The sequence below is a fragment of the Uranotaenia lowii genome, chromosome 3, assembly GCF_029784155.1.
Source record: "Uranotaenia lowii strain MFRU-FL chromosome 3, ASM2978415v1, whole genome shotgun sequence".
NCBI classification, from domain to species: domain Eukaryota; kingdom Metazoa; phylum Arthropoda; class Insecta; order Diptera; family Culicidae; genus Uranotaenia; species Uranotaenia lowii.
Window position 1 is genome coordinate 89136841 of NC_073693.1, and position 25850 is coordinate 89162690.

The window sequence follows — 25850 nt, forward strand, 5'->3', positions numbered from 1 at the left end:
TGTATTTTAGGTGGCTACATCCCCCTCCTTCAATTTCTGATACTTTTCGGACCAATACTTCTCTTTAAAAAGGAACTGAGGCCACTTTAGTGGATACAGCTGTTTCGAAATTAACAGATTTGATTATTTTTGAGCCACTCTTTGAGCGTTTTTAATGGAATTTCTGTTGGCAAAATCTGGCAATAACGAAGTAAAACCATGAGGAGATTGAACTTAAAGTATAATCGGTTAGTATAGATTATAGGTTGCGAACGGTGCATACAAGATTACTCTTTTTAGGCTTTTGAAAAGGGTGAAAACCATAGTTTTCGTTTTGAAAATTGTTGTTTTTTTCCACAGGAGCAGAATTTTGGCAAATCATTATATTTTATACAAAATAATAAGCAAATACATACTTTAATATACTCGGGACCTTGCCACGAGCAGACGTGGTATAGGATTCAAACGATAGGGTATTTCATAAGTTTTGACGTTCATCAGAAATTATCTTTCCCATAGCCTCGGAACCAGATATACAGTTTACGAGCTGTGGATCTACCAAAAAAATTTTGTTTGAGGTTAGGTTTGAATGACTCATTAAGAGGCAACACTTTCAGGTTATCGGAGAAATTATTTTTTTGGAAATTTCAGCGATCTACCCTTAGTTTTATGCTTATTGAAAATTAAAAATGCTGATATGAGACTTGACTTCCCTGATGACCCTTAGCCGAAGTTGCCGATCATATGCTTCACTCCAATGGTTGATTTGAACTTTGTGGACATTTTTGACAGTATTTCCATACTTTTACACCACTCACACACAGAAGTTCTTTGAATAATCAACGGTTTTGTCGGCTATCAATTTGATAATGATGGATTTTGAATGAAACTGTGCAAAATTATTTTTTCCTTTTTCTCTTGCATCGTAAATATCTCAAAAACACGTAAATTTAAAATTTTGAAAAAAATAGGACGGATAGTACTTTTTACAGGCAACAAAATGCTGTCAATATTTTGAATGACCGATTACTAGTAAACGAGCAATTAGCAAAAGAAAGTGTCCCATTTCTAAAAGAACTAAGCTTTAAGATGGTTGGAGACCCCTCCCATCTTCCAGTGGGGTGACTAAAAGGGGGAGAGAGGTTTCCATAAGGTTTTATTACATTGGAATAGATTCAAAGACTGATCCCCTTCCCTACTTCCATTGCACAGTGGTGCTGTACGAAATTAATTGCGCCCAGGGATGAAGAGATTGATATTTGATGTCTTCAGCAACATTGTTCAGTTTTACATGAAGCATATTCTAGTATCACAAATTTTTCCGAGGGGTCCACCGATAGCGAGATAAAAATGCATACTTTTTTTAATTTCAAATTAGGGCTTTGGTGTCTTTGACAAAGTTGTTTATCTGATCAAAATACATAAGTTGGCTGAATATGTCAAAGTCCTATCGCATCACTCTCAGGAGTTACAGTCGAAGTAAAAAAAATCATTTTCAAAAACAGTTTTTTGAACCTGACACGTTGTAGATTGGATAAACAAAGTTGTAACAAGCCACGATCTACAATTGACTCATAGCATTTTCATTCATTTAAATCTCTACAAGTTCTACCGATTTGCCGGCTAATTTCAAATGAAAATGGTTCCGCTTATCAGCAAAAATAATCACAAAAAGGGGGTGTTGCGAAAATGTGCACTTTTTGATAGACAAGCCTTTCAAAATTGCCAATAAAATACAATAAATGCTTTCTATAGAGCTTCAGCAACTTCTAAACTCATCATAATGTATGAGACAATTGTAGATCGTGGCTTATTACAACTTTGTTTCAAAGACAGCGAACCATTTTATCCAATCTACATCGTGTTAGGTTCAAAAAACTGTTTTTTAAAATGATTTTTTATACTTTGACTGTAACTCCTGAGAGTGATGTGATAGGAATTTGACATATTCAACAAACTTATATATTTTGACCAGATAACCAACTTTGTCAAAGACACCAAAGCCCTAATTTGAAGAAGAATTGTGATAGGGTGATTTGCCAATCGTTGTCCCCTAACCCATTGTTGCACAGCATGACTTAAATTGTCAATATTTCAGCTGTTTTTCAACTTTTCCTCAAAAATAATACTGAATCATGTAATTCGGAATGTTTTCTGATGATATGAGGCTTTTGTGATATTTTCTGCTGGTAAGTGTGTATTTTACGACAGTTTTAATTTTTATTGTTTTTTTCGCGCGGCTTTTGTGCTAATTGTTAACAAAAACCTTAACATTCCTTCTACGGCAAATAAGGTTTTACGCCAGAACAAAACATTTTTCGTATCAGTTTTCTATACGAAACGTTTGTTAGACAATTTTAACACATTATTTTGTAAAAAAAAATGGTCCATACTTAATCAGAAAATATGTTGAATCGTGCAACAATTGGTCCGCTCAATCTCCTCCTGCCCCATTGTTGTACATAATTCTGCTGCAAAATTTTTTTGGAAATTTCAAATTTATAAATTCGTATACCTCCAATAACTTTGTTTGGTTATTTTTACAGCTAAAAATAGCAATAAAAATTTTGGAAGCGATTGATTAAGTCTTGAATGATAACAACGTGTTTTGAATTAGTACGGAGGCTTGTACGAAAAAATTAAAATTTTCATTCAAAAACCATCAGAGATGTACTGAAAGTTCAAAAAACATAATTTTGTATTTTTTTTAATATTTCTTGGTTCTTGCAAAACATTGCATGTGAACAAAAACTAAACCTAACTTTTACCCCAGAGATGATATTTGTTGGCATACAAAAAATTCAAAATAGGTAAATATTTTTTAATTTCAGTGTTCTGACAGCTAACTTGAAAGCTGGTTAACCGGATGAAAATAAGAATCGCATTATACTGCTTTGCATAGCCAATAAGGCTGGAACAAATATCAATTTCTTCTTTTGTCACCCCCCCTTCGAAATTTCCAAAATACCGAAGGGGGGAATAAATAAAGTTTGAAATATTTTAGGTAAATTTCAAATAAAAATTCAAATATCCGAAAAATTACAAGACTAAGAACCAAATTTTGGAAGATGGAAGTTAATTCACATTTTGTTTTCATGATTTTATTGAATTTTTCGATAAAAAAATACATGATTTATAAGTTTTATGCAATAGAAGAGCATGCAATTTGGTTGCATACAAGCTTTCGTGCAATTTATTCCAATTTATTTGTTTTTCGCATTATTTTTTATTGTCCCCCCCCCTCGGGATGTACCAACTCCGAGTGACAAAAGAAGGATTGGAAATTTGTTCCGGCCTAAGTATGATGATTTAAAACTTTCGCAAAAACATGTCATGAAATTGAAAGCAAATCCTGCAATTTTACAATATTTTTCAATGGATTACGATTTTTTATTTCGAAATGGTTATAACTTTTTCCATGAAATACTTTGCTTCTTCTCATGCTGGCAAACAATTAATCTTAAGATTGGGCAATATCAACTCTAATTGTCTATTGATATGACATGTTTTTTTTCTGAATAAGTGGATATTTATGTTTAACTAGTAATTTTAGTAAATTCTGTGCTTTAATTAATTATTTTCCACTCAGAATTTTCACATTTTTTGCACCCAATGTTTATTTTTAATAATTAATTCAATTATTGTGTCATATATCCATAAGTTTATTTTTTCTACCGTTAAATCTTAAAAATGAAGTTTTGAAATTATTAAACTCGTTGAAAAAACTAATGTATGTATTAAAGTCGTGCAATTTTCATTGTCTGGAAAGTGTCAAAGTCAACTCAAGTGCATTGGCTTTGAGAGACTACTTTTTTATCAAATTTATTTTGAAATCCTTTATCCCGACCATTTACTCAACATTTTATGCAAAGAATCTAAAAGCTGTTCTGAAAAAATCTGTTTCTCTTATTTCGTGACGACAGATCTAAAAGAATTTTTTTCCATGTCAACAACGATCTCCTTGATATTGTTATAAATATTGTCAGAATATTATACAGGAGGAAAACTACGACCCTTAATCCCAAAAAACTAGAAGTCGAAGGTTGGAAGACCCGAAATATTACTTATCTGACGTGCTATTTTGACAGGAATTCGAATCTGCCGTCGAGTTGCCGTCACTGAAGACATCTATGTGAAGCTTTATTTGGCCCTTATCATCCAGAAAGTTAAACAGTCTTAGCTTTGTGAAACTTAATTTGATCCAAAACAGTTTTTCAGCCGGAAAACTCTTGGGAAGCATTTCAATGTGATGTGATTGTTTCCTGAAAATTGATGAAATGCTACAGAGGTTGCATTAATTACAAATAAACCCACTTATATGAAAAAGATATTTAAATCAATTAACTTTTCGAAAAAAAAATCTTATACAAAATTGTATATCATGAGCATAAATCAGTCAAACGATCTGAAACTTTGGGCATGGTTGTGTCCATTTTCAAGTTTTAAATTGAGATTCATTATGTAAAAATCGATCGACTTTCAAGTGAGTTCTAAAACATTTGTTTTTTAAAATCGCATCTTCTTCATAGGGGTAAAAGGGGGCAAAACAGATCACGTTCTCTAATCTTTTCACCTGTTAATAGCCACTTAAAATTAAGCATTAAATATCTTTCAGTTCATTCTATGGGATTTGAAAGACATAAAATTTTATGTTGGCAGGACATATAAAGAAAAAAGCTCAACACAGGGTAAATTAAGTTAAATAACACTCCACTCAAATGGCTTTTGGTAAATTAAGAGGTGGATTTGAGTTTCTGAGAAAACTTCACGTGTGATAAATGCTATTCCAGACACTCAAACCGGCGGCTTTGTGTTTTTTTTTGCCGAATCGGAATTGGACAGTGCATTGGACGGTTTATATGGAAGACCCCTCTCCCCCTCCCCCCCCTTAGAAGGGGCCGTCTAAAAATTAGATTGCATTTGAACTAGAAGTTCTCAAAATAAGCTTTCGTAACTAATATCAGCCTATTCGACCTCATGGTGACTGATTTTTCAAATGTGCAACCATTGGAAAAAATCGGACAACATTATGCACGACACAAAATTTGCCTGTGCAACTATTGGGCACAGACAAGCTGTTTTAAATGATTTTTTAAATTTTTATGTCACTTTTTTCAAACACTTGAACTTTTGGATCTTATTGACCAATCCAGTATGAGTGCATCGACAAAAAAAATCGAGTGAATTTGGTGGAAATGACTAAAATACAGCATAAACACCAAAATCATGTGCTTAGCTGTGCAACGATTGGCAAATCACCCTACTAGAATCCCGAGCAGACTTTGATGCCTAAATCGATAGCAAACAGTAACCAAAATGAGCTATCAATGCCAAAATGATAGCATAATTAAGTATCCTGTTTTTCCATATGCCAAAATTAGGTTTCATTGAAGCATCAACATGTCGAAATTTGATGCCAAACCTATACCTAAATAAGGCATTGAGACCCAAATGAAAGCACTTTTTGGTTTTGTTTTTTCCAAGATAACAAAAAATGGCATCATTAAGGTTTCGTTTATTACGATAGAACAGAAAAGTTAGATCAAAATGATAGCATGATTCGATACTAAATTTTGTGTGATGAAAAATCATATTTACTTTGATATTCAAAATTAAATCGAACCTAAAGCAAACATAAAATTAGGCGTATTGTGAGCACATTTGATTGCTGATTTTTGTGTCATTCCAAAATTAGGCATCATTAAGGTATCATTTTTTTGAAATAGGAAATTGCACCCACATTTAGAAACCTCCTCTCTTCGCTGTGACTGTTTTGGCCCTCTCCCCTACTAACCTAGGAAAACGATAAAAATCCCAAACTTGGCGCTCATCACATGTATTCGGGAAAGCACGTACATTGAAATGAATAATAAAATATACATTCCTAATAAACACATCTAGGACCACGAACAATTAAAACTGTAAATACCGAAATTGGAAATTCAACAAATTTATTATATTTCTGTTTGATAACGTGTCGTGTTACGTTTTGTGCAATATCTACAATTTAATTGTTAAATTTATAGTTTTGTGTTATCTTCCTGTGTAAATACTTGATTTGTATTGATGCTTGATGATCCTTTTTATTCATTGAATTAGAAAGTCGTATTTCACTTATTGTATAACGTAATTTATTTGGAAATATCACGTAAAAAGATAAAAATCAAAGATATTTAGTATTTTTACAAACCAGCGAACGCTTAAACTTTGTTTTTTTTGGTGTTGAATTCATTCAACAGAAATATCAAACTTCCATGAAAATAATAAAATAAAAATATTAGCAACCCAAACGTCAATTAAAAATTAAAAAAAAAAATTAGTTAAATTGAGGATTAATTTCAACTTCAATTATTGAAGATGACCATAAAAAACTCCGCAATGGACCGAGCTCGATAGAACCATATTCAACTGTTAATCATTTTAAGCCCTATCCAACAAGACCGATGCAAATCATTGAAAATCGTACATTGCAGTTGTAAGCACTAGCACATGAACTATAAAAAAACAGCTTCAAAGACATCATCAGTTTTCATTAATCTTCTTCCCACAGCTGCCAATTCCCCTGGATTGAAGATTTGTTCACGATAAAGAAGGATTCCAGTTTTCACAAGTTTCGCAAAAACTGCAATTGCAACGACCAAAGATCACGAAATCGATGTTTTGTCTGTTTTGTTTTTAGTTGAATTCTGATGTCCAACGAACAGTGGTGCCAAATGATTTAAATATACAGTATTTGTTTTATGTTTAGGAACCCAACCTGATTTATATAGAAACCAACAGTAATATCAAAAAAATACCATATTTTAAAAATGTTGCTTAAGAATAAAGTTTGTTAGGAATTCAAGATAAAGTAAAATTTGTTAGAGTGTCAGTCATGTAACCAAAATGAGTGAACTGCTTAAAATTAAAGTGAATCGATTTATTCTATATGTGATTTAAATTTAACTAACTTCTGCATATGAACTTAATAATTAGTTTTCACAAATAAACATCAGTTAAAACTCTTATCGAAGCGGTACTATTTTTTTTAAACAAGAAAAATATTGGCACCACTGAGCGTAGTAGAGAAACAGCAGAAATAGAGAAACGACAAAAAACTCGGATAACGCATCAAAACAAAACCAGTAAAAACTACACACGGTTCAGGCAGTTTTCGTTTGGGATTGGCCACAAATGTTCTGGTAGTTTTAGCCAGTCATCAGTTTTTTCCCGTAATATACCATCCGCGGTTTTTAAAACTCCTGATTTCGTTAGTTAGTTGTATATGTGCCTTTTTCTCATTGTTTTCGCGAATATTTAACGGCTGGATGGAATAGATCCCCGCATGTCCATCGGATGCGGGTGGCCCATACCCGGAGATTCCTGTTTCCTATTTCTTGTCGATGGCTGCTCATAAAAAGGTCCTGCTGGAGATTGTTGGAGAATGCTCTGCTGAGGATGGCGTGGCACATTTTGAGGTAATGCGGGCTCCCGTAGTTGATTGGGAATTTGCGGACCTTGTGGAAATGGCGGACTTTTACCGGACCGAGTACTAGAATTTAGCGTGGAGCCAGCGTAGAGCCCAAAGCCCTCGGTTTGGTAATTCTTTAGCACCCGCATTAGACAATCAAGTTGGCCCATCAGCTGCCGCCGAGAGTCCTGCAGAGCTCCTACATTACCTTCCAGTTGGCCCTTCCGTCGCCTTAGGGCTTGCAGCTCATTCATGAAGGGCGGACATTTTGAGGCAACCTGTTACGACTCCTGCTACTGGTGGAGGTTTTGGATTTCACGCATGATTTCTTTGTTTTCATTGGATTCATGTTGGATTTGAGCTGCATTTCCTCGTTTATTCAACCTGTTTTGAAGAAGGAGAAGAAGAATTGTGTGCAAAATTGCAGTTTTGGCTGCATTAACTCCAACCACATTTGTGTGACTGGTTCATAATATGCGAGAAGCACGGAGTTCTCCTGTCAGTGTGTTCGGGCCGGCAAGTCACGGCGGTCAGCGAATGTTAAGGTGAAGTGCGCTGATCTCCTTTCTCCAAGGGCATTGGACAGACCTGCACAATATCCAACTACCACTTATTGGTCTACTGATTTTTCATTCAGGTATGTCCTCAATTCTTTACAAATGTAAATCATCAATTGCTGTCAGACTGTTCTTTTTTTCTAAATAATCTTTTGTCAATTATTTTTACACAAGCGATGTAACTCGAACTTACCGTAGTTGATGCTGATATTTTTCATGAAACCAGTTTCTGTATAAATTGCATTTCATAAATAAATTGCATTCCATAAATTGCATTCCATAAATTGCATTCCATAATCTTACTTTAAAAACACGTAAAGTATTCTATTCATGCCAATGCTATAAAAAGAGATAAAATAGATATCTATTTAAGGCAAAACGGAATCATTAAAACACTTACCCTGCTGAAGCAAGATCTTCATTTCCGGGCACTATTCTAGTTCCAAAACTGCTTCTTTTGCATATTTTGAGCTTGCGCAAGAATTCTTATTATGATACATTTCTGAGAATTTGAATTTAGTGCTCGATTGGGAGAAATACAGCTCTGCAAATGATCGTTAAATTTTCACCTTTGATTCACTGAATGAAGATTTCATCAGAAGATATTAACGTCCGTTTGAATTTTGGTGATTTCTAAAAAGTCCATCTCGGAATTTCGACATTTTGGTTGTTCTTATGATGTTGCTTTCAATTTGAGCTTAGAACCGTAAAATCAGAATAAACATTCGAAGGTTTTTTTTTTAAATTTGGGCAAGCTCAGGTTACATCGCCACGATGTGAATTTTTTGTATCTGACTAATAATTTTACATCGCGAGTCATGAAACTCAGTTCTACAACACTAAAATATAAATCCATGGCAATGTCTATGAATTGGTATGTTTTAACATATGAATTTAGATTGATTTCAACTTCTGTTTCAGAATTTTACATCGTATTGGGAACTAGATTCCATGTTCCCTGTAAATTTAATATTTTTTTGCTGTGTACATTTATGTTGCAAAAGAAAAGGCGGTTTCGTCTATGCGTTCACATTTTTTTTCATAGTTTGTATGAATTGAATAAAATATGTAAAATGAGTTGTATAATTAAAGGCGATTTTTAAACTACGTTTTTCATATTTTTATAAGGGATTTTCAACCTCTGGGATGATTCATCCCTATGCAATACGTTAATATTGCACATTGTCTAAATAACATCTCAAATACTTATCAAGAAGTCTTTAATAACTTATTGGCAAAATATGAACAATTCAAAAATATAAACCTCTGTCAAAACTATTATCAAAATTCCAAAAAAATAACTTCATAAAAGCCAATTTATGATTGTACGATGCGAAATATATACAAAAGATTGTCAAATTTCTTATTTAGCTAGCTTTAATTTTACATAATTTATACATTTGGATTTGATTAAAATTTTAAGGTCAATTTGTGAAATGTAAGAAAAATACCAAAATATTTTTGTATTGTTATGCGTTTCCATTTGAAACATATGCATAGCAAGTTTTCAAAGCCGTTTTTACGGATTCATAGGTTTTTGCAATATTATTAATCAGCATAAATGCCCAAACAGACTGAATAATATGATAGCTCAAAGAAAAAAATATTTAAATATTATATTTTATTATATTTTCAAGAACGATTTTTAACATATTATTTGCAATCTAAAATACATAGATACTCTTTAAAATTAAATATCATTTTTGGTATTCATCAAACATGAACTACTCGATTTCGATTGGATCCGTTACGCTGAACAAAAATTGGAAGTATTTTAACAGGAAAACAATTCACAAAGTTTTACAAGAGAAAAAATATTTCAATGGAAGGAATATTATGAAAGTATGTTTGTAAATTAGTTATTCATTATTTAAAATGTCAATACAAAAGCTTAAGTGAGTTAGAAAACTAAAAAAATAGAAATTCCGTAACTTATAACAGACTGCCAAAAAATAAATTTAAATTTGATAATAATGTTATACTAATGTTGAAAACAAATTATACTGAACTTTAGATTTTATGATTTGGTCGAACTGTTATACTCTTTGATCAATTCGATGCCTACCCAAAGGCGTTAACGCTATGAGATTCTTATTAGATTTTTTTTGTATCAGTTGTCATACCTGAGCAGAATTTAAGGATAAAATTATTGGAAATTTTGCTATCATGCCTTGTTAGCAAAATTTGAAATCATTTTGACTGAATAAAAGGGGTTTAATACCAAAAATTTATCTCTCATTTTCTATACATGGATAGCACAGTTCTGCCAAATTTTGGTTTCACTGAACGTTTTTTGATACCTCGTTTAGCCATCCTTTTCAATAGAATTTTGAGGGCACAACGATGCCAAATTATGGTTCTAGATAAAAGCAAAAATTGGCATCATTATGCCCTCAAAATTCGTTTTAAAACGTTGGCCAAACGAGGCATCATTAAGGTTTCAGTGAAACCTACACTTGGGATAATCGGGGTATCCATATATGAAAAGTGAGACCCAAATTTTGGCATTGTACCACCTTTATTCGGGCATAATGATACCTCATTTTACTTTCATGGCATGATAGCAAAATTAGGTATAATTTTGCCATAAAAGTCTGCTCGGGATATGCTCCATGTGAAACTGAACAATGTTGCTGAAGACATCAAATGTTTATCTCTTGATCCCTGGGCGCTATAAATTTCGTACAGCTAGATTGATGTTCTGCACCTTTGTGCATTGGGAGGATAGGAAGACGGGAAGAGGTTTTGCATAGCTATAACTAATCATTAAAAAGGAATAAAATTCTACATGCAAGGGTATTTGGGTGAAGAAATTCTTCCAACGGTAGTTGTTGTCTCTTTCCATTGAGGAAACAGTAAGGGGGGATGAGCCTCCAAAACAATTTTTTCATAACTGGAGAAAAAATTAGCAATCGGAACCATATTTGGCGTGGATATTTGGATACGGGGAAAAGACTCTATGGTGGTTGGAAATCCCTCTTTGATCCCAGTGAAGAGATAGGAAGAATGAGCTGCCATACACTTTTTTGAAGATCTCGAGAATTAGTCAGTCAAAAGCGAATCATTGAGCACTGTTATAGGCTGAAAAAGGGTCAAATAACAGCACTTCAGTGCCAATTAGCCACATAGAGTATTAAGAAATGTCAATAAGCATCGTGAAATAGAAGCCGAGTGTAGGCCCTATATAGATTTTAAATGCATTCTTTAGGGCTTTAAAGAATCAACAATGTAAATGTCAAATATTTATTGTCAACAATATGAAGTTTTGCTGTGGTACTGGATTGAACTGCATCAACTCCCCCAGCCGGTGAAAAATTTGAAAGGATTCATATTTTTATTGATTGATGTCAATTTTAACAGTAAGCGAAAGAAATATTAAAATTAAAATGTTATTTTTGTTGTGTTGTAAGGCGTCTTTTTCATTAAGTTAAGATTTCCGGTCCTTTAAAGATTGCATCATGTTTCTTATTTTATTAATGAATGTAATATCATCTTGAAGCAAAAACGTGCAAAAATGAAAAAAAAATCAGCTATAAAATGATCTAGCTTGTAGCTTTTGAGTGTTAAAATGGTTGTCATGATTTTTATCCATATAAAATTCGTATGTAGAACAACTAACATCGAATAATGATTGTCAAATGCCAATAAAATATTGTGCTTTTGTATACAAATTATTTTTTGATTACTTTATTGTATCAAGGAGCTTAACCTGCACTGACTTGAACAATTTCATGGGAGGCTTTGAACTTATTTTAAAGTTTTGCAAATTTTAGTAGAGAAAGTCCATCATTTATTCGAGCTTTGATGGTCTGTTTTAAAGAAAAAAATACTCGAAAATTCAATATTTTTATACCGATCTCCTAGAATACCATGTTTTCAAAGTGGAAAATTTCCATCAGATTCTTCGAATTATCAACGAAAAAGGCAAATTTCAATGTACATTAACTGATTTTCACAGACTGTACCAATTCTAGAGCAGGGCTGCTTTGACACTACCTTCTTTAAATATTCCTTGCAGTAAGTTACTGTTTTTTTTTCTCTAAAAGCTGCAATAAGAAAACAATAATTATATCGAGCACAAGCAGGGTGAAGGACAAGATAACGTTCAGATAGCATCTATTAAAAAATAAATTTAACATATGTTTACTATAGTCTGAGGGTAATGTTTCACATTGGAACTGATGTAAAAACATCAGCAGCCTCAGATTAATGCGCTAAGCTAGGGTTGCCATCCGTCCCGCAAAAGCGGGACATGTCCCGCTTTTTTGAAAAATGTCCCGCCGTCCCGCTTTTTACTCGAAATGTCCCGCTTTTTTTAAACTAAGTTTTCAAATAAATAAAACAAGTTTGCCTACGTTTGATTAATTTTCCTTTATCAAAATTATACGTCACACAAATAAGATGCTTGCTTTTTCTTTGATTCCTTATTTCTTTGAGAATAATCTTTTAATTTTTCTATGCAATTCCTATTATTGTCAGATCAATTTATCAAACAAGACATTGAATTTAAATTTGTAAGTTTTCAATTAAAAATATGTCATTTGCTTTGCATTTTTTCTTTATCATGCTCATTTGAGTACGTGACAGTGTCACATTGTGACACGCCTTATGATTCATACTATTTTTTCTATTTTTGAAACTGGTGAGAATCACATGTCAATCAATGTTAAAAAGCATTTCCTTATTCAAAATAACATTTATGTAGTTCAGTGTTGAAAAATTAACATTTGGACACTGAAAACAGTATCGAAAAGTGCATTTCAGCACGACCAACTTTATTTTTAGTTGTTGGTTAATAAATGAATTTTCAAGGGAGTGTTGCGAATTTGCATAAAATTGTGTATGCAACTCATTGCAAAACTCGATTTTTTAAGCACTCGACGTAATTATCCGACTCAGCAATCCAAGTTGGATAAATTTACGACTCGTGCTGAAAACCCACTATTTGCAACTTGTTGCTTAAATAACTATTTGTCTGGCAAAACTTATAGCTTTTCAGTATTTAGAAAAATTTCGAAAAGATCTCATTTTGGGTAATGCTAGTGGTAGATTTCTTAAAAATGACACACTGATTTCGCACTAAAAACGATTCGGGAGAATTCATTTGATTTTTATAATTTTAAAATCTTCTCAATTTTGAAACGAAGCTGATGTGACGTTCAAAGTGAAAAAAAATTCTAATAAATAAAGTGGAACTCTTTTCACAAACCAGAAATTTCAAGTTTAAGAACATTCCTTAAAAAATCAGTAAATGCCTACATTTTACATATACAAAAATTGATTTCTTTGTATAAAATGTAAGCTGAATTGCCTTATCAAAGCATTTGTTTAGTCATGACATTCAATCGCAAGTATGGTAATTATCAAGAAAATATCTTGACATTTTGTAAAACAAAAAACCGCTTGAAACGCTGTAAATTTTTTCACCATTTATTTAATTTTTGTTTCAATCAATGTTGTTTTAACGTCTTTGTGTTGTTCGTTGGTAGAAACCAACGCAAAGGCATTGAAAAGTTTCAACTTTGTTCTATGCTTACGCCTGGATGTGAAAGCATAAACGTTGGTTCAGAAGGCAGATGTAATACTAACTGAAATATGCCTCCATTATCGATTTATAGAACTTTATACATAAGTAAAAAAGCACCGCACTTTTAGAGAGCAAAAAAACATGTTCACATATGGTACATACATTTCATGACTTTTTTGAACAAATTTTAAAAATGTCCCGCTTTTTTCGGCTGTGTCCCGCTTTTTTCCCTCAAAATGTCCCGCTTTTTTTCAAAACCATCTGGCAAGCCTACGCTAAGCTCATCGTAGGAATTGACATGAGCCTAGTGGAAATTGAGGAACGTTTGGCGAATGAGCCAAAATAAAATGTTCCCCATTGCCCGCTGATGGTTTAAAGTCGAACGAAAGTGTATTAAACCAAAAGTTTAAGTAGGTGTAAAAACTGATTACGAAAAGTCAATGGATTAACGTTTTGTTCTAAAAATGCTTATGTTATGGGTGAAAATAGGAAAGATTAAAAAATTTTAAATGTATATTTATATATGTACCAACTTCTATAATTATGAAACCCTTCTCTTAAAATCTATCTAAAAAAAATCTCCTATATTTCTTTATTAATTTTTTTTAAATATATTAAATATTCCGAAATTAATCCGAGATTAGTAGAGTTTTGGGGGTAAAGTCACTGTCAAAGTAAATTTCATTGTAGGAGTCATAAGCTTGAGTTCAACTTCCCGTTTCTTCGACAATAATGCCGCTCCACAAGAGATTATAAGCTAGAGAAAGAAGAGGTGAGAGCGAAAGAAATTGAGAATTGTCATCTGGAAAAAAATGCAATAAAAACTTTTTTCTACCTCTTATTTTTTGTACAGTGGGTTGAACCCACTGGAAAAAAATCAGAAAATTAGAAAATTTTAGGTGGAGTGTAAAACTTTCTAGTCCTTAAAAGCATTTTATCAATCCGAATATAGGGCTGTGATTACTTGGGTAACAGCCCACCCCAAATTTGTATGAACAAAATTGAAACTTGTGAGATGTTATGCACTGCAGGGTAAAATTGATCCTAGGCCTAGTACAAGATCTTATGCCATTTGGGCGAGATCGGCAAACGGGGAGAAGTCGCTCAACGAGCCTGCAATTTTTATGGACTTTTGAGACATTTTGTTTGGGAGGAACATGGAAATCCAGTTTTTCATCAATAACTTCGGCCGATTTTTTTCGATTACGCTTATTCTTAAAGCCTAAACTATGACAAATATTTAATTCAAAGACTGCATTTCGATTCGAGTTATGATAAAAAAAGTTATTATGCTTTAAAAATGAGCTTTCTTTATTACGGGTGATATTCATCACTGTTAATGCTGCGGCAATATGTTCGACGCAGGGCCAAATTAATAGTGACGAATAGTGAACCTGTATATAAGAGAAATGACATCTGAAACACAAAATTCCAATCGAGCAAAAGAACTGTCAAAATCGATTCCAATCGATCCGAGCATTTTGTCGCAGAGCTTTCACCTTTCTTATTGAAAACTCAACCAAGGAAGGTATTGTGATTGTTGTTATAGTTCAAACAGAAATTTTTTTAGCTGGTCATATAAATTTATGATTAGGTGCAACTTTTGTCAATGCTTTGGTGAATCGTGTTTCTAGTTAGAAAACTAACTGATTATTAACGAAATTCAAGTCATTCATACCGTTTATCGCGATCCTTCGGGCATCGAGTTCAATGTTGTTTTGTTGGATTGAAGGAGCGTTCACTTTAGAGCTTGAACATTTGAGCCAGAAAACAGTGCTGGGGATTTTTTGTCCAAGATTTCGGCGATGTTGCCACATATTTATTTTAAGAGGGATCAGATGTCGCTTCTCTTATATGAAGGTTCACTAGTGACGAATATCATCCTTAAAAAAGTTAGCCCGGTTAGGCTTCAACCTAATAACTTTTTATATCATAACTTGAATCGGAATGCAGTCATAAACTGGGCTTTAAAAATAACACATTTTTAAAAAAAATCGACTGAAGGGGACCAAAGTTATTGATGAAAAACTGGATTTTCATGATCCTACCAAAAAAAAATGTCTCAAAATCCCATACAAACTTCAGGCTCGTTGAGCGACCCCTTCCCATGATCAGATCTGGCCAAAATTTGGCATGAGATCACGTACTACGCCTAGGATCAATTTTAGCCAGCAGCGCATAACTTTTTCAAAAGTCGGGTCTATTGAGTAATCAGTTTTTACGTAGCTCGAGAATTTATCAAACAATCAGAACCAATTTGGCGTGGGAATGTATTTGGGTATTATTTTGCTGAAATCGTTTATATAATCTGATGTTCGCAAGGTCGAGCCCAAGAGTAAACATTGAACACAGTTGTACCGGGTAAGTTTTTCAATATCCAAACAAAAAAAAACAAAAAATAAGTTTTTATGATTATTTTAAGCCCTTCTCACTGAGAAGTTCTCAGTGAGGATAAAGGACAGAGTGGAGGAGTTCCACAAAAAAATTTTTGCAACTCCGGACTAAAATGATGGTTTTCCAATACGAAGTTTTTAAAAGGCCTTCCCCTGCAGTAAAAGACAGTATCGAAAAGTAGTACCAGTTAATAGCTCTTTGCAAATCTATGCAAATCTTTAATGAAAAGCAGAATCCGGTCTGACACGATATAGGAGAACAACAACACAGCCAACTCACGTGTATATTCATGTTATTGAAAGTTAATAATAAGTTCATCAACCTCATATCAATTTCTTTGTTCACTATTGGTTCATGTGGTAAACTTGTATCAATCACAGATTGTCTTCCCAAACTGAAAACAGCTTCTAACTCATGATATGCTTTAGCTCTAAGGCCTGTATTATGCCTAAATTCTAACCTCAGTCACTTCCCATCGGCAAAAAAATTTCAAAAACGATCGTTTACCCCGCGTGTACTTTGTATACAACTCTTCAAATCTTGAAAAACTGTTTGAAAAAAAAAATCATTATTATTACCCAAATTCGTGGGGCTGCAGTGTAAACACTCAACAAATATAAGAGGTAAAATTACAGTTACCATTTGTCCAACCTAAGGATGGCTCTACGCGGCTCTGATTTCGGAAACAACACAACAGAATTTTATTAACACCGACAATAACTAGATAAATAATCGAGAAATTCTCATGAAACGGTGTTTTACCATCGAAATTATTTTTCATTTTTTTTGGTCAACACGCTGAAAAAATTATGCCTTAAAAATGTGTAAACAGTGACTGAAATAAATCTGTTTCAATATTTTGATTGTTTCATCTTATTGAAAACGTCCATTCGAACATATCCTTGGCAATTAGCTTAACTCAACCCAGGGAGTTCAACATATTTGGCAAAGAGATTTTCTGTACTCAAGATGTTTGTTCTTTGTTTGTTTACATTAAATAGCTCACGATACTTATGAACTTGGTTATGAGCTGAACTTTGCTCGATTTGACAGATATAGTTCTTTTCGATGAACTGAACTCTACTCAGATGTTTTTCTGTTTACTGTTAAAAAAGGTTTTGAAATATGCTTGGTAAGGAGCTAAACTCTACTCAAGCTGATGAACATATCCTGGTAAGGAGCTAGACTCTACTCAAGATGTTCAACTTTCAATATCTACGAAATATCCATAATTGTGACCTTGGCAAGGAGCTTAACTCTACTCAAGGATTGATTTTTCTCATTTTTAAAATATGCTTTGCAAGTAGCTGATCTCTACTCAAGCTGTCGAACAAGTCTCTTGGCAAGGAGCCTAAAACTCTACTCAAGATGTTCAACTTTTGATATCTACAAAAAATCCATAATTGTGACCTTGGCAAGGAGCTTAACTCTACTCAAGGTTTGATTCTTTCAGTTCACTCTTTAAATACACTTGGCAATGAGCCGAACTCTACTCAAGCTGTCGAACATATGTCTTGGCAAGGAGCTTAACTCTACTCAAGATGTTCAACCTTTTATATCAAAGGAAAATCAATAATTATGACCTTGGCAAGGAGCTTTACTCTACTCAAGGTTTGATTATTTTTGCAAAAGATTGGTCTACATTTCTGTATGAAATAAACTTCTTGGTAATGAGCCGAACTCTACTCATGAAACACTTTATTATAAGAACTATATTTTCAGGGACTTTTTTGGAATTAAGTAACATTTTCTCAAGGCGATAATGAACATATGTTCAATCGTTTCAGATCATATCACCCACTAATTTCAGTTATACAACTGTTCGGATATTATTTTTAATTTTCTTTTTTTTCAGTTTTCTTTAGAAAAGAAATTCATTATCAATAAGCAGCCCAATATAGTACTACTGTATGTACAATGCAAACTTACTACACTATTTAGAACCAATTTTCTATTTATTTTTTCTCGACATTTCATTAATCGCAGTTCAAAATTCATGTGAAATTTACCTGTTAATTTTTTCAGTGCCATGAAAATGCAAAGCCTCACTGAATTGTTTTGATTTGATGGAACAATTATATTGCAACGTTTCCAGACATACATACCGGCTCTGTCGGCCTTACTTCTCCTGGCAGGATCGCCAATGTAATATCCAGTACTACGCAACAGCGTTTATTTCACTCCGTAAAATGCACCTCACGTTTCTGCTCTTCTTTTACACATTGAAATAGGAATAACCGGTGAAGGTTAGATGTTACCAAATTCGGGATGCCACATATATCACTTGTCGTGGTAATTATTCAATCGTGTTGCCACTTTTTGTAACTTGTTACATGAATAACTAAGGATTGCATTCGATAAATATGCAATACTTTGTTTTGTGAATAACTTTTGAATGCACGAATGAAAATTTGTCTAACTTTCAGTGAAATTGCCTAATAACGTTATGTTTACATCTGCTGTTTAGCATCTGCTTTGTCTATCCGTCATTTAATTTCAATCTTTAATTCTTCTATCAAGAATTTTCGTAGTAAAAAGTTCACCGCAATGCCATTAAACTATCATAAAAAAAATGTTTACATGTGCAAAATTTGGAGACAATCTGTCAAATGAGATAGCATCTAATTCAGAAGCTCATTGACAAAATAGTTTGGGAAGAATCGAGAAAAATCTAGGAAAATCTCAGTGGAATATCCAAAAACAGCTATTTGACCAAAGTTCAAATGGATAATCGTTCAAGGAGGCCTAAAGTATCCAACAGTAAGCTTAAATTTGAAAATAATAGTTGAAGATGATTGAATCTTTGAAGGTAAGGAATTCATGTAGTTAAGATAATGGTTTTATCAATAGTTATAGGAAAGCTTTAGATTGAGGAAGTGATAAAAATTGAGAATCCTGTTTTTGGTTCTTATAGCTGAATAAAAAACAGGAATGACGGTGGTCAAATCGTGCGCAAAATACTCCGGACTAGAACCATCTAGAAACTTTTAGTTGACAGGTCTCACCTGTCATTTCCTGAGATAAGCAAGCAGAATAAATTTAAAAAAAATAAATGTCTATATGGTATGTACTTGAGGAGGCTGACGGTGGAGCCTTGAGTGTAAAACTGCACGCATTTTCGCTTGATGCCCTTCATCAAAGTCATAGTGTCACCCGGAACCAGTTTTTCAGTTTTTTTTCCATTTTCTTAAAATGTCCTTCTCTTCATTAACTGTCTTCTTGCTCTTCCAAAGTTCCAGCTTCATTATTGCCCAGTGCTGCTTTTATTTTATGAAATTCAGCACTGAAAAGTGCAAGGTTGTTAAAATACTAGGTTATCTGACTTTTACAGTGAGTAGGCGAGGAGAGCACGGTGAAGTGGGGTAATGTTCGTTACTTTTGTTGACAAACTAGCAGTGTGCTACACTGAAATGGCAAGTTTTATAGATTAAAGTTAAACAAACGCAACGAAGCAATCATTATTGCTGATTCTGAAATTTGACAGATTGAATTCCCTTTCATTCACCCCCTTGGAAAATTGAACATTTTATCATTCAAAACATTTTTAAAAAGTGCTTATTTACTTGTCGATACTGTTTTTTTTTGCTTGAAAAAGTTCAGTCCACGACCTACTTGATTTAAAAATTTCAGAAATGAGCATGGTCGTCCACACGCGGTAATTAATTGTAAATGATTATTTTTTTAATTATCATAAAAGTGAGTATTACGGTGTGTCGAATTGCCACTTTTCTCGAATTTTTAAAACCCTGTTATCTAAATAGATACCTTTTGGTCAAATTTTCAAAATGAGATTTAGGTATCCGGGATTTGTTTTGAAATTTCGTATGGAGACACTGTTCGAAGAATGTCAAAGCGACAGGAGTATCGAGAAAATAGTTGTAACGTCCCAAACAGAGTATGGGAGAGTGAGGAATCGTGGGCCACTTTTTTTCGTGGTTCCATATCTTCTTTATTATAAAAGATAAAATGGAAATAAAAAATGGCATGGTTTTCTACATTTTCAAGGTATCATAAAGTTTTTTTTTAAATTTTTGATCAGTTATTTTCCCCAAATTCTGACTGTTTTAAAAAAAGCAATATTTTTTGGATTTTGAAAAAGGGTGGGGAATCGTGGGCCACTAAATCCAAATTGACCAAACAACATGCAAAGCTTATGAGTTGACCCAAAACTGTGATTTCATAATTCATTTCGTTATTATAAAGCAATTTCAGATGATGAAATAAAAAAAAGCTGTGTATGATCGAATAGATTCCAAAACCTTTGCAGATAGGGAAAACGTATTTAAAGTTCTGAATGCGTATAAAAACATAAAAATATAGGTGGTTCAAGATGTGTGGCCCACGATTCCCCACAAGCTATGATTTGCAAATTGGCTGCTTTTGTGCGACTTATTGATGTTTCGTCAAAAATTCCTTTTCCACGTGAAAGATCATGACAAAACTGAGATCATGAGCGTATGAGCATATTTTTGTTATGAACTTTAGGTTCTCCATCGATGCAATTAGCGGGTGTTTTTTTAATTATGAAAGATTTTTTTTTTTACTTTTTTTAGCTTAATAAATAAAAGAAGCATATGATGCGTATTTAAGTCAACAACATATAGAAATATATGCTGACGCATAGCGACGACGATGACAGTTCGTTTGAGAGTTTTATCTCAACGCACATCTGAGGTATTAAAAGTGGCCCACGTTTCCCCATGGCCCACGATACTCCACTCTCCCCTATAATTCAAACTTTCAATACTGACAGACATTCCGTCCAATTCTCAGAAAGATTATTCTCATAACTGGTTAAAAGTGCCTTTAACCCAAGAAAGAAAGAAACTCCGAAAATGTGTGAAATGTGTAAATTTCCAACTACAACAAATTTCTTTAATTTTTTTTACCTCTGCATCTCACTTTAATGCACAGTTATTTCGAAACCGATAAACTAAATTTAGTTTTCAGAACGATTGCCTTAGAAAAGTTGTTTTGTGTAAACCTAGAAAACCTTTATGTCCATGGTTTTCTAGGCTAACACAACAATCCATCTGCTATTGAAACTTTTCCATCTGTCAACACTGCCCCACTGAGAGAGGGTTGATGTGACGATCACGCGCTTACGAACCCCTTTCGCCCAACGTTCGTTTGTTGGAGGCTCGCTAGAGTACTTTCTCTCCAAGGTAGTAGGTTAGCTCCCCACATCGATCGCGTGTTGCTATTGATGGGCGCTTGTTGCTGTTGCATTTATCACCGAAGACGTACGACCTTTACTCACTCAACTAGCAACGACCCTCTTTCTTTCTGCGCCGAAAGAGTGGAGCCGCTCCGAAGTGAGAGCATACTTAGGCTAAGGCTTTTGAATTGGGGAGGGTGAATTGCGCCAACCGCCTAGCTTAAGATTTGGGGGTAGTTTGGTCGAAATTGGCCACCCCAACGATCAGTCTACGCCAGTCGCTTGTTTTCGCGGGTTTGCCAAGGGTGTGTTTTCTTACGGGCGAATTTCGTTGATTTTTGGGTTTCACGAGTCCCAGGAATTCGAGTTGTTATTATTGATGATTGATTTTTGGAGTGATGTCGGTGAAAAAGTTTGGGAAAAAAGTTAAGCCGGCGTCCGAAGAATGATTGAAAAAAAGGGGAAAAGGAGTTCTTCTACCTGACTGCCAAAACCTGTCTAGCTTCGGAGGACAACAAAGGGAATGAAAGAAGGAAAAAGCAATGATCGTCTTTGGGTAATTTGGTTTGATGATCGACAAACTTGGACGGAGGTCTCTTGTGTGGATGGAATCGGAGTTACGTGTTGTATTTTTTCCGTCTTTTCCTCTGAAGAAGACCGAAAGATTGATGGAAGTCTAATGCAATTGGCTTTGATTGTTGTGTGAGAATCAATCGGGTGGTTTGTGTTACGCAGAGCAACAAAAACAAAATTTTAAAGGGAAAGAAGGGAAGACGCAACTCGAGAAATTTGAAAGAAGAACCTTCTGATGAAGTGTCTTTGAACCTGAAATAAAAAGGAAAAAACGAAGAAATAGATTACTATGAGCTTATCATAGTACCATCATCTATGGTCATCATCTCGTTCTTTTTTTGGGTGGTTTCAATTCTTCTGCAGAGGAATATCAAGATTTGTTCGGAGATGAACGAGCAGAAGCTGAGGTTGGACGTTAAATTTTCATCGTCTGGACCACCAGTCTCAGTTTAGAACTCTCGTTTGACGCCGGGAATTCTTTCAGGGTTTATCTTCGATCAACCGACAAATTGGGAATCAGTTCAGTTCAATGATTGTCTCCCCAGATGGTTTATCAAAATGGGGACAGTGCTCCCTAAACGATTATTCTTCTGTTTCGATAAAAGTGCAGTGACGCAAGAAGTGAAGTGAATTACCTCATTGTACCATAAGAAGCCAGCCAGAATAGTGAAGTGAAAGTTATCTCTCGAGAGCTGGATGCCTTTCATTTTTTCTCGAAACTACTCCCAGAAGAACCCGATTTGGGGAAAACAAAAGTGCGATAATTTTTCAAGGATATCCTTTGGAAGGAAGGCAGCAATTCAGCAGAATTTTTGAACTGCTGACTAAAAGAAGGAAGAAAATTCATCCCTTCAGAAGTTTCATCTTTTGGACCACAAGCAAGTACCCTGTTACGTCAACGAAGTATCGCCCTAGGGAACTCTTCATAATGAAGGTAAGGAACAGAGTCCAAGTGAACAATCATACAGTGCTTAAAATTCCTCATCTCAAATCGTCAAGTCAAACGGGAAGAGAAAATAACAATCGCAAAAACGTGCTACGACGATTCAAAAACGAGACCTACTCTCCCAATAATGGGGATTTTCTGCGGGAAAACGTGTGCATAAAATTGGCCGGTCCGAAGTTGTTTTGGATTTTGCTGTTCCGTTCCGTTTTTATTTTTGCGGCTTTTTTGCTTCAACGTTTTGCCGCAAACGGAACGAGAGTGAGAGTATTTTTCGGATATGCGTGAAAACCGGCTTATGTGTCGTTTAGCTTCTTTTTTTTTTGTTTTGGCCCCTTTTTCTCTTGGTGGAGCACCATTTTTTGCTCGATTATTTTGGTTTTGGAGCTTAGGCCAGGTTTTGCGCCCTTTTTGCACCCGACTGCGGATTGAAATTGAAAGTGGTGGCGTTTTCATTTAAGTGCTTTTCAAGGAAACCGCTTCTTGTTTTGGGGTTTCTATTTTTTTTTTTCTCGGGCATTGTTTTGATCTGACTATAATTCTGAGGAAAATAGCAAATCAAAAAGGGCAACCTGGAATCTTAGAGAATCCCAATTCAGTATGCACACCTTTTTGTCGTAAGTTCCTCAGCAAGACTGAATAAGGAAAATAGTGAGTGCTTCTCGAGAAAGTAATTAAAAGATTATTTAATTAAAGCAGAATCGTAACAAAGGTTTCCATTCCAAATCCAAATTAAGGAACAATTTTTTTAGTAAACACGTATTTTTGTGACGTTCTGTCAAGTGGTTTTTTGAGATATCGTCCAATAAAGAAGTTCATCTACTATAATTTTTGGGCGCCACGTTGGTCATCTATAATACATTCTATGAAGGTGAAAATTTCACCTTGAATATGGCGAAACTGTGAATTTGGTGGAACTAAAAATTAAAGTGAAAAAAAGTATTTTTATTGTTTCAATAAAAAATTTACAATGTTTTCAGAAGTGGGAACGTTTTGTATCCATAAATTTTGATCATCAGGTGTAATTATCAAAGTTTACTTAACACAAAGTATCGATTTCAATTCAAGTTATTCTTCTCTTTAGCAATTTTAAGATTTTTCTTGAAATTAAACCATGTAGAATATCAATTAAAGTGAATTATTTAGTTTTTGTGGAAATTTAACAGTCGTTATCTATTGTCGGTTTTAAAAAAGAATTCAAAGAAAACTGCATCACAAAATTTCTTCTGAAAATTTCATATTTTAATATTTTTATCTTCGTACCTTTGATTAACTAAAAAGTTTACCTTTAACTAATAGATTTTGAAACTTGCTCAACTTAGAATTCTGAAGTGTGTTTCTCGTAATTTGCTTTATGGGCAGATAATCCTTTTTGTTTCATATGTAAAAAAAACATAAATCTTAGCCCTTATTTTTAAGCAAAGCTAGCAGAATTTCATTTCGATCATCCAAAGTGATCTATTCAGACAATATTAAAGGCTGTCCAATCAGAGTTGCGCACACCATCCTTTCAAATAAACAAATTTTTAAAAAATCAGAGGCACTTATCGCTTTCCAAAAAAGCTTTAATTCGGCCACATCTTTGTATGATTCGCATCAACAAAAAAGTTTACTTTTTAGAGCGGCTAACCAAGTACAAATAACAACACTAGCATTAGCGTTACGTTAAAATACTTATGTCGATTATGTTGATAATTTTTTAAAATCCAAATGACGATTTTAAACACTATACAGCTAAAGTAAGCAGTTCAATGGCATTTTCATATTATCGAATACCTATATACATAACATAAACCATAAAAAAATATCATGAACGCTCTACGTTTTTGAAAGAAAATTAGGGTCCTGGAAATGGTTTCTGAATTTATTCTGATAAAACGTGATAAAATCGAACGTGTATTTGGCGAGTATTGGAAAAATCCAGCAGTGATAAAATCGAAAAACTACTGTAATGGTTTTTAAAAAAATTATTTCTATTGTCTCCTGAAGCTTGACTTTCAGAACTACTCATAACTTTTGATTTGATCGAAGTTAAGAAAATTTTACCAGATCGTCTTCCTTCGATACAAAAACAACATATTTGACATTTAATCACTTCACCTCTGATTCGAATAATTGCATCAGTCTAGATCAAGGCCGGATTAAAGGGGGGGCAAAAGGGGCAATTGCCCCTCGGGCCCGTCCGGAGTATACGTGTTCACCACATGTAGACTTCGGACCAACCAGATTTCATTGTATAGGTTAAGGTAGTGCCACCTCTATCCCGGTACTACTTCTCCTAAATAATGAAATGTTGCAGGGTAAAGTATGATGTACGTTAATAAGTTTCCTCGCAAAAATGCTCTTTCGCTCTTTTCAACATCTGTAAATTTTCTTCTCACTTCTCTATCCATCTTTATCAATTTCATAACTACTTTTCACCGATATGCCGAAAAATAAATTTACATAAAATTTTACATTACTTTAATCATACTACCTCGGTTTCTACAAAACTATGAAAAGAAATCAAAACATGAAAATCGGAATAAAAACTAGAAATATCACAACTAAAGGGGCCCCGTGAAATAATATCTAGAATAGTTTAAATTAAGGGGGGCCCCTAGAGAAAGCAGTGAAGAAGTTCTTCCGCATTTTTCGGTTCGTAAACATCAAAATCTTGGATTTTTGTTTTAAAATTTTCAACCCAAAATCTGGACAAAAATAATGTAAACCGAAATAAAAAAAAAATCATGAGAATATTAGGAAAAACATCTCAAGTTTTCTTTTTTATCGAAACCTCTCAGTCAGGTAAAATAAAGAAAAACATCTCCTAATTTTCATTACATGCAAACGTCTTGCACAATTATAATGTTTAGTATTTCGTTAACTTTCCAAGTAATGGTTTCTGCTCTTAAATAGCAGCTAATTTCGTCAAAACTGGCTCACAGTGCTAAGAAAGAACAGAGCAGCTTTATGATAAACATTTCAAAATTTTACCAGGGATCAAAATGACCTTGAATCTTGCTAAAACAAAGTATATGATTTTTCACTCTCCTCGGAAAAAAATCGAACCACACAACGATCCTAAACTATCTACTACAATAATTGAAAAGGTAACAAACTTCAAGTACTTGGGAATAACTCTAGACGAAACTTTTTCTTGGCGCTTCCACATTGATCAATTGCAAAATCAAATATCATCTTTTAACGGTATTTTATGGAGAGTAAAAGCATTTGTTCCACGTCATGTTTTACTGAAATTCTATTTTGCCTTCATACACTCCCGTCTA

General features: G+C 33.9%; 2 protein-coding genes across 4 annotated transcripts in view; one reads left to right on the forward strand and one right to left on the reverse strand.

Moving 5' to 3' along the window:
* The window catches only part of LOC129752781 (high affinity cAMP-specific and IBMX-insensitive 3',5'-cyclic phosphodiesterase 8), a 326911-nt gene that overhangs the window by 163990 nt on the left and 137071 nt on the right, over positions 1-25850 (reverse strand). The gene's annotated exons all lie outside the window — the stretch shown is intronic.
* The window catches only part of LOC129752780 (mucin-2-like), a 110698-nt gene continuing 106204 nt past the window's right edge, over positions 21357-25850 (forward strand). For both annotated transcript variants that reach the window (XM_055748550.1, XM_055748551.1), the window contains exon 1: positions 21357-22572. In XM_055748550.1, the coding sequence (XP_055604525.1) occupies positions 22567-22572 (6 nt within the window). In that variant the 5' untranslated portion in view covers positions 21357-22566. The remainder of the gene's footprint in view (positions 22573-25850) is intronic.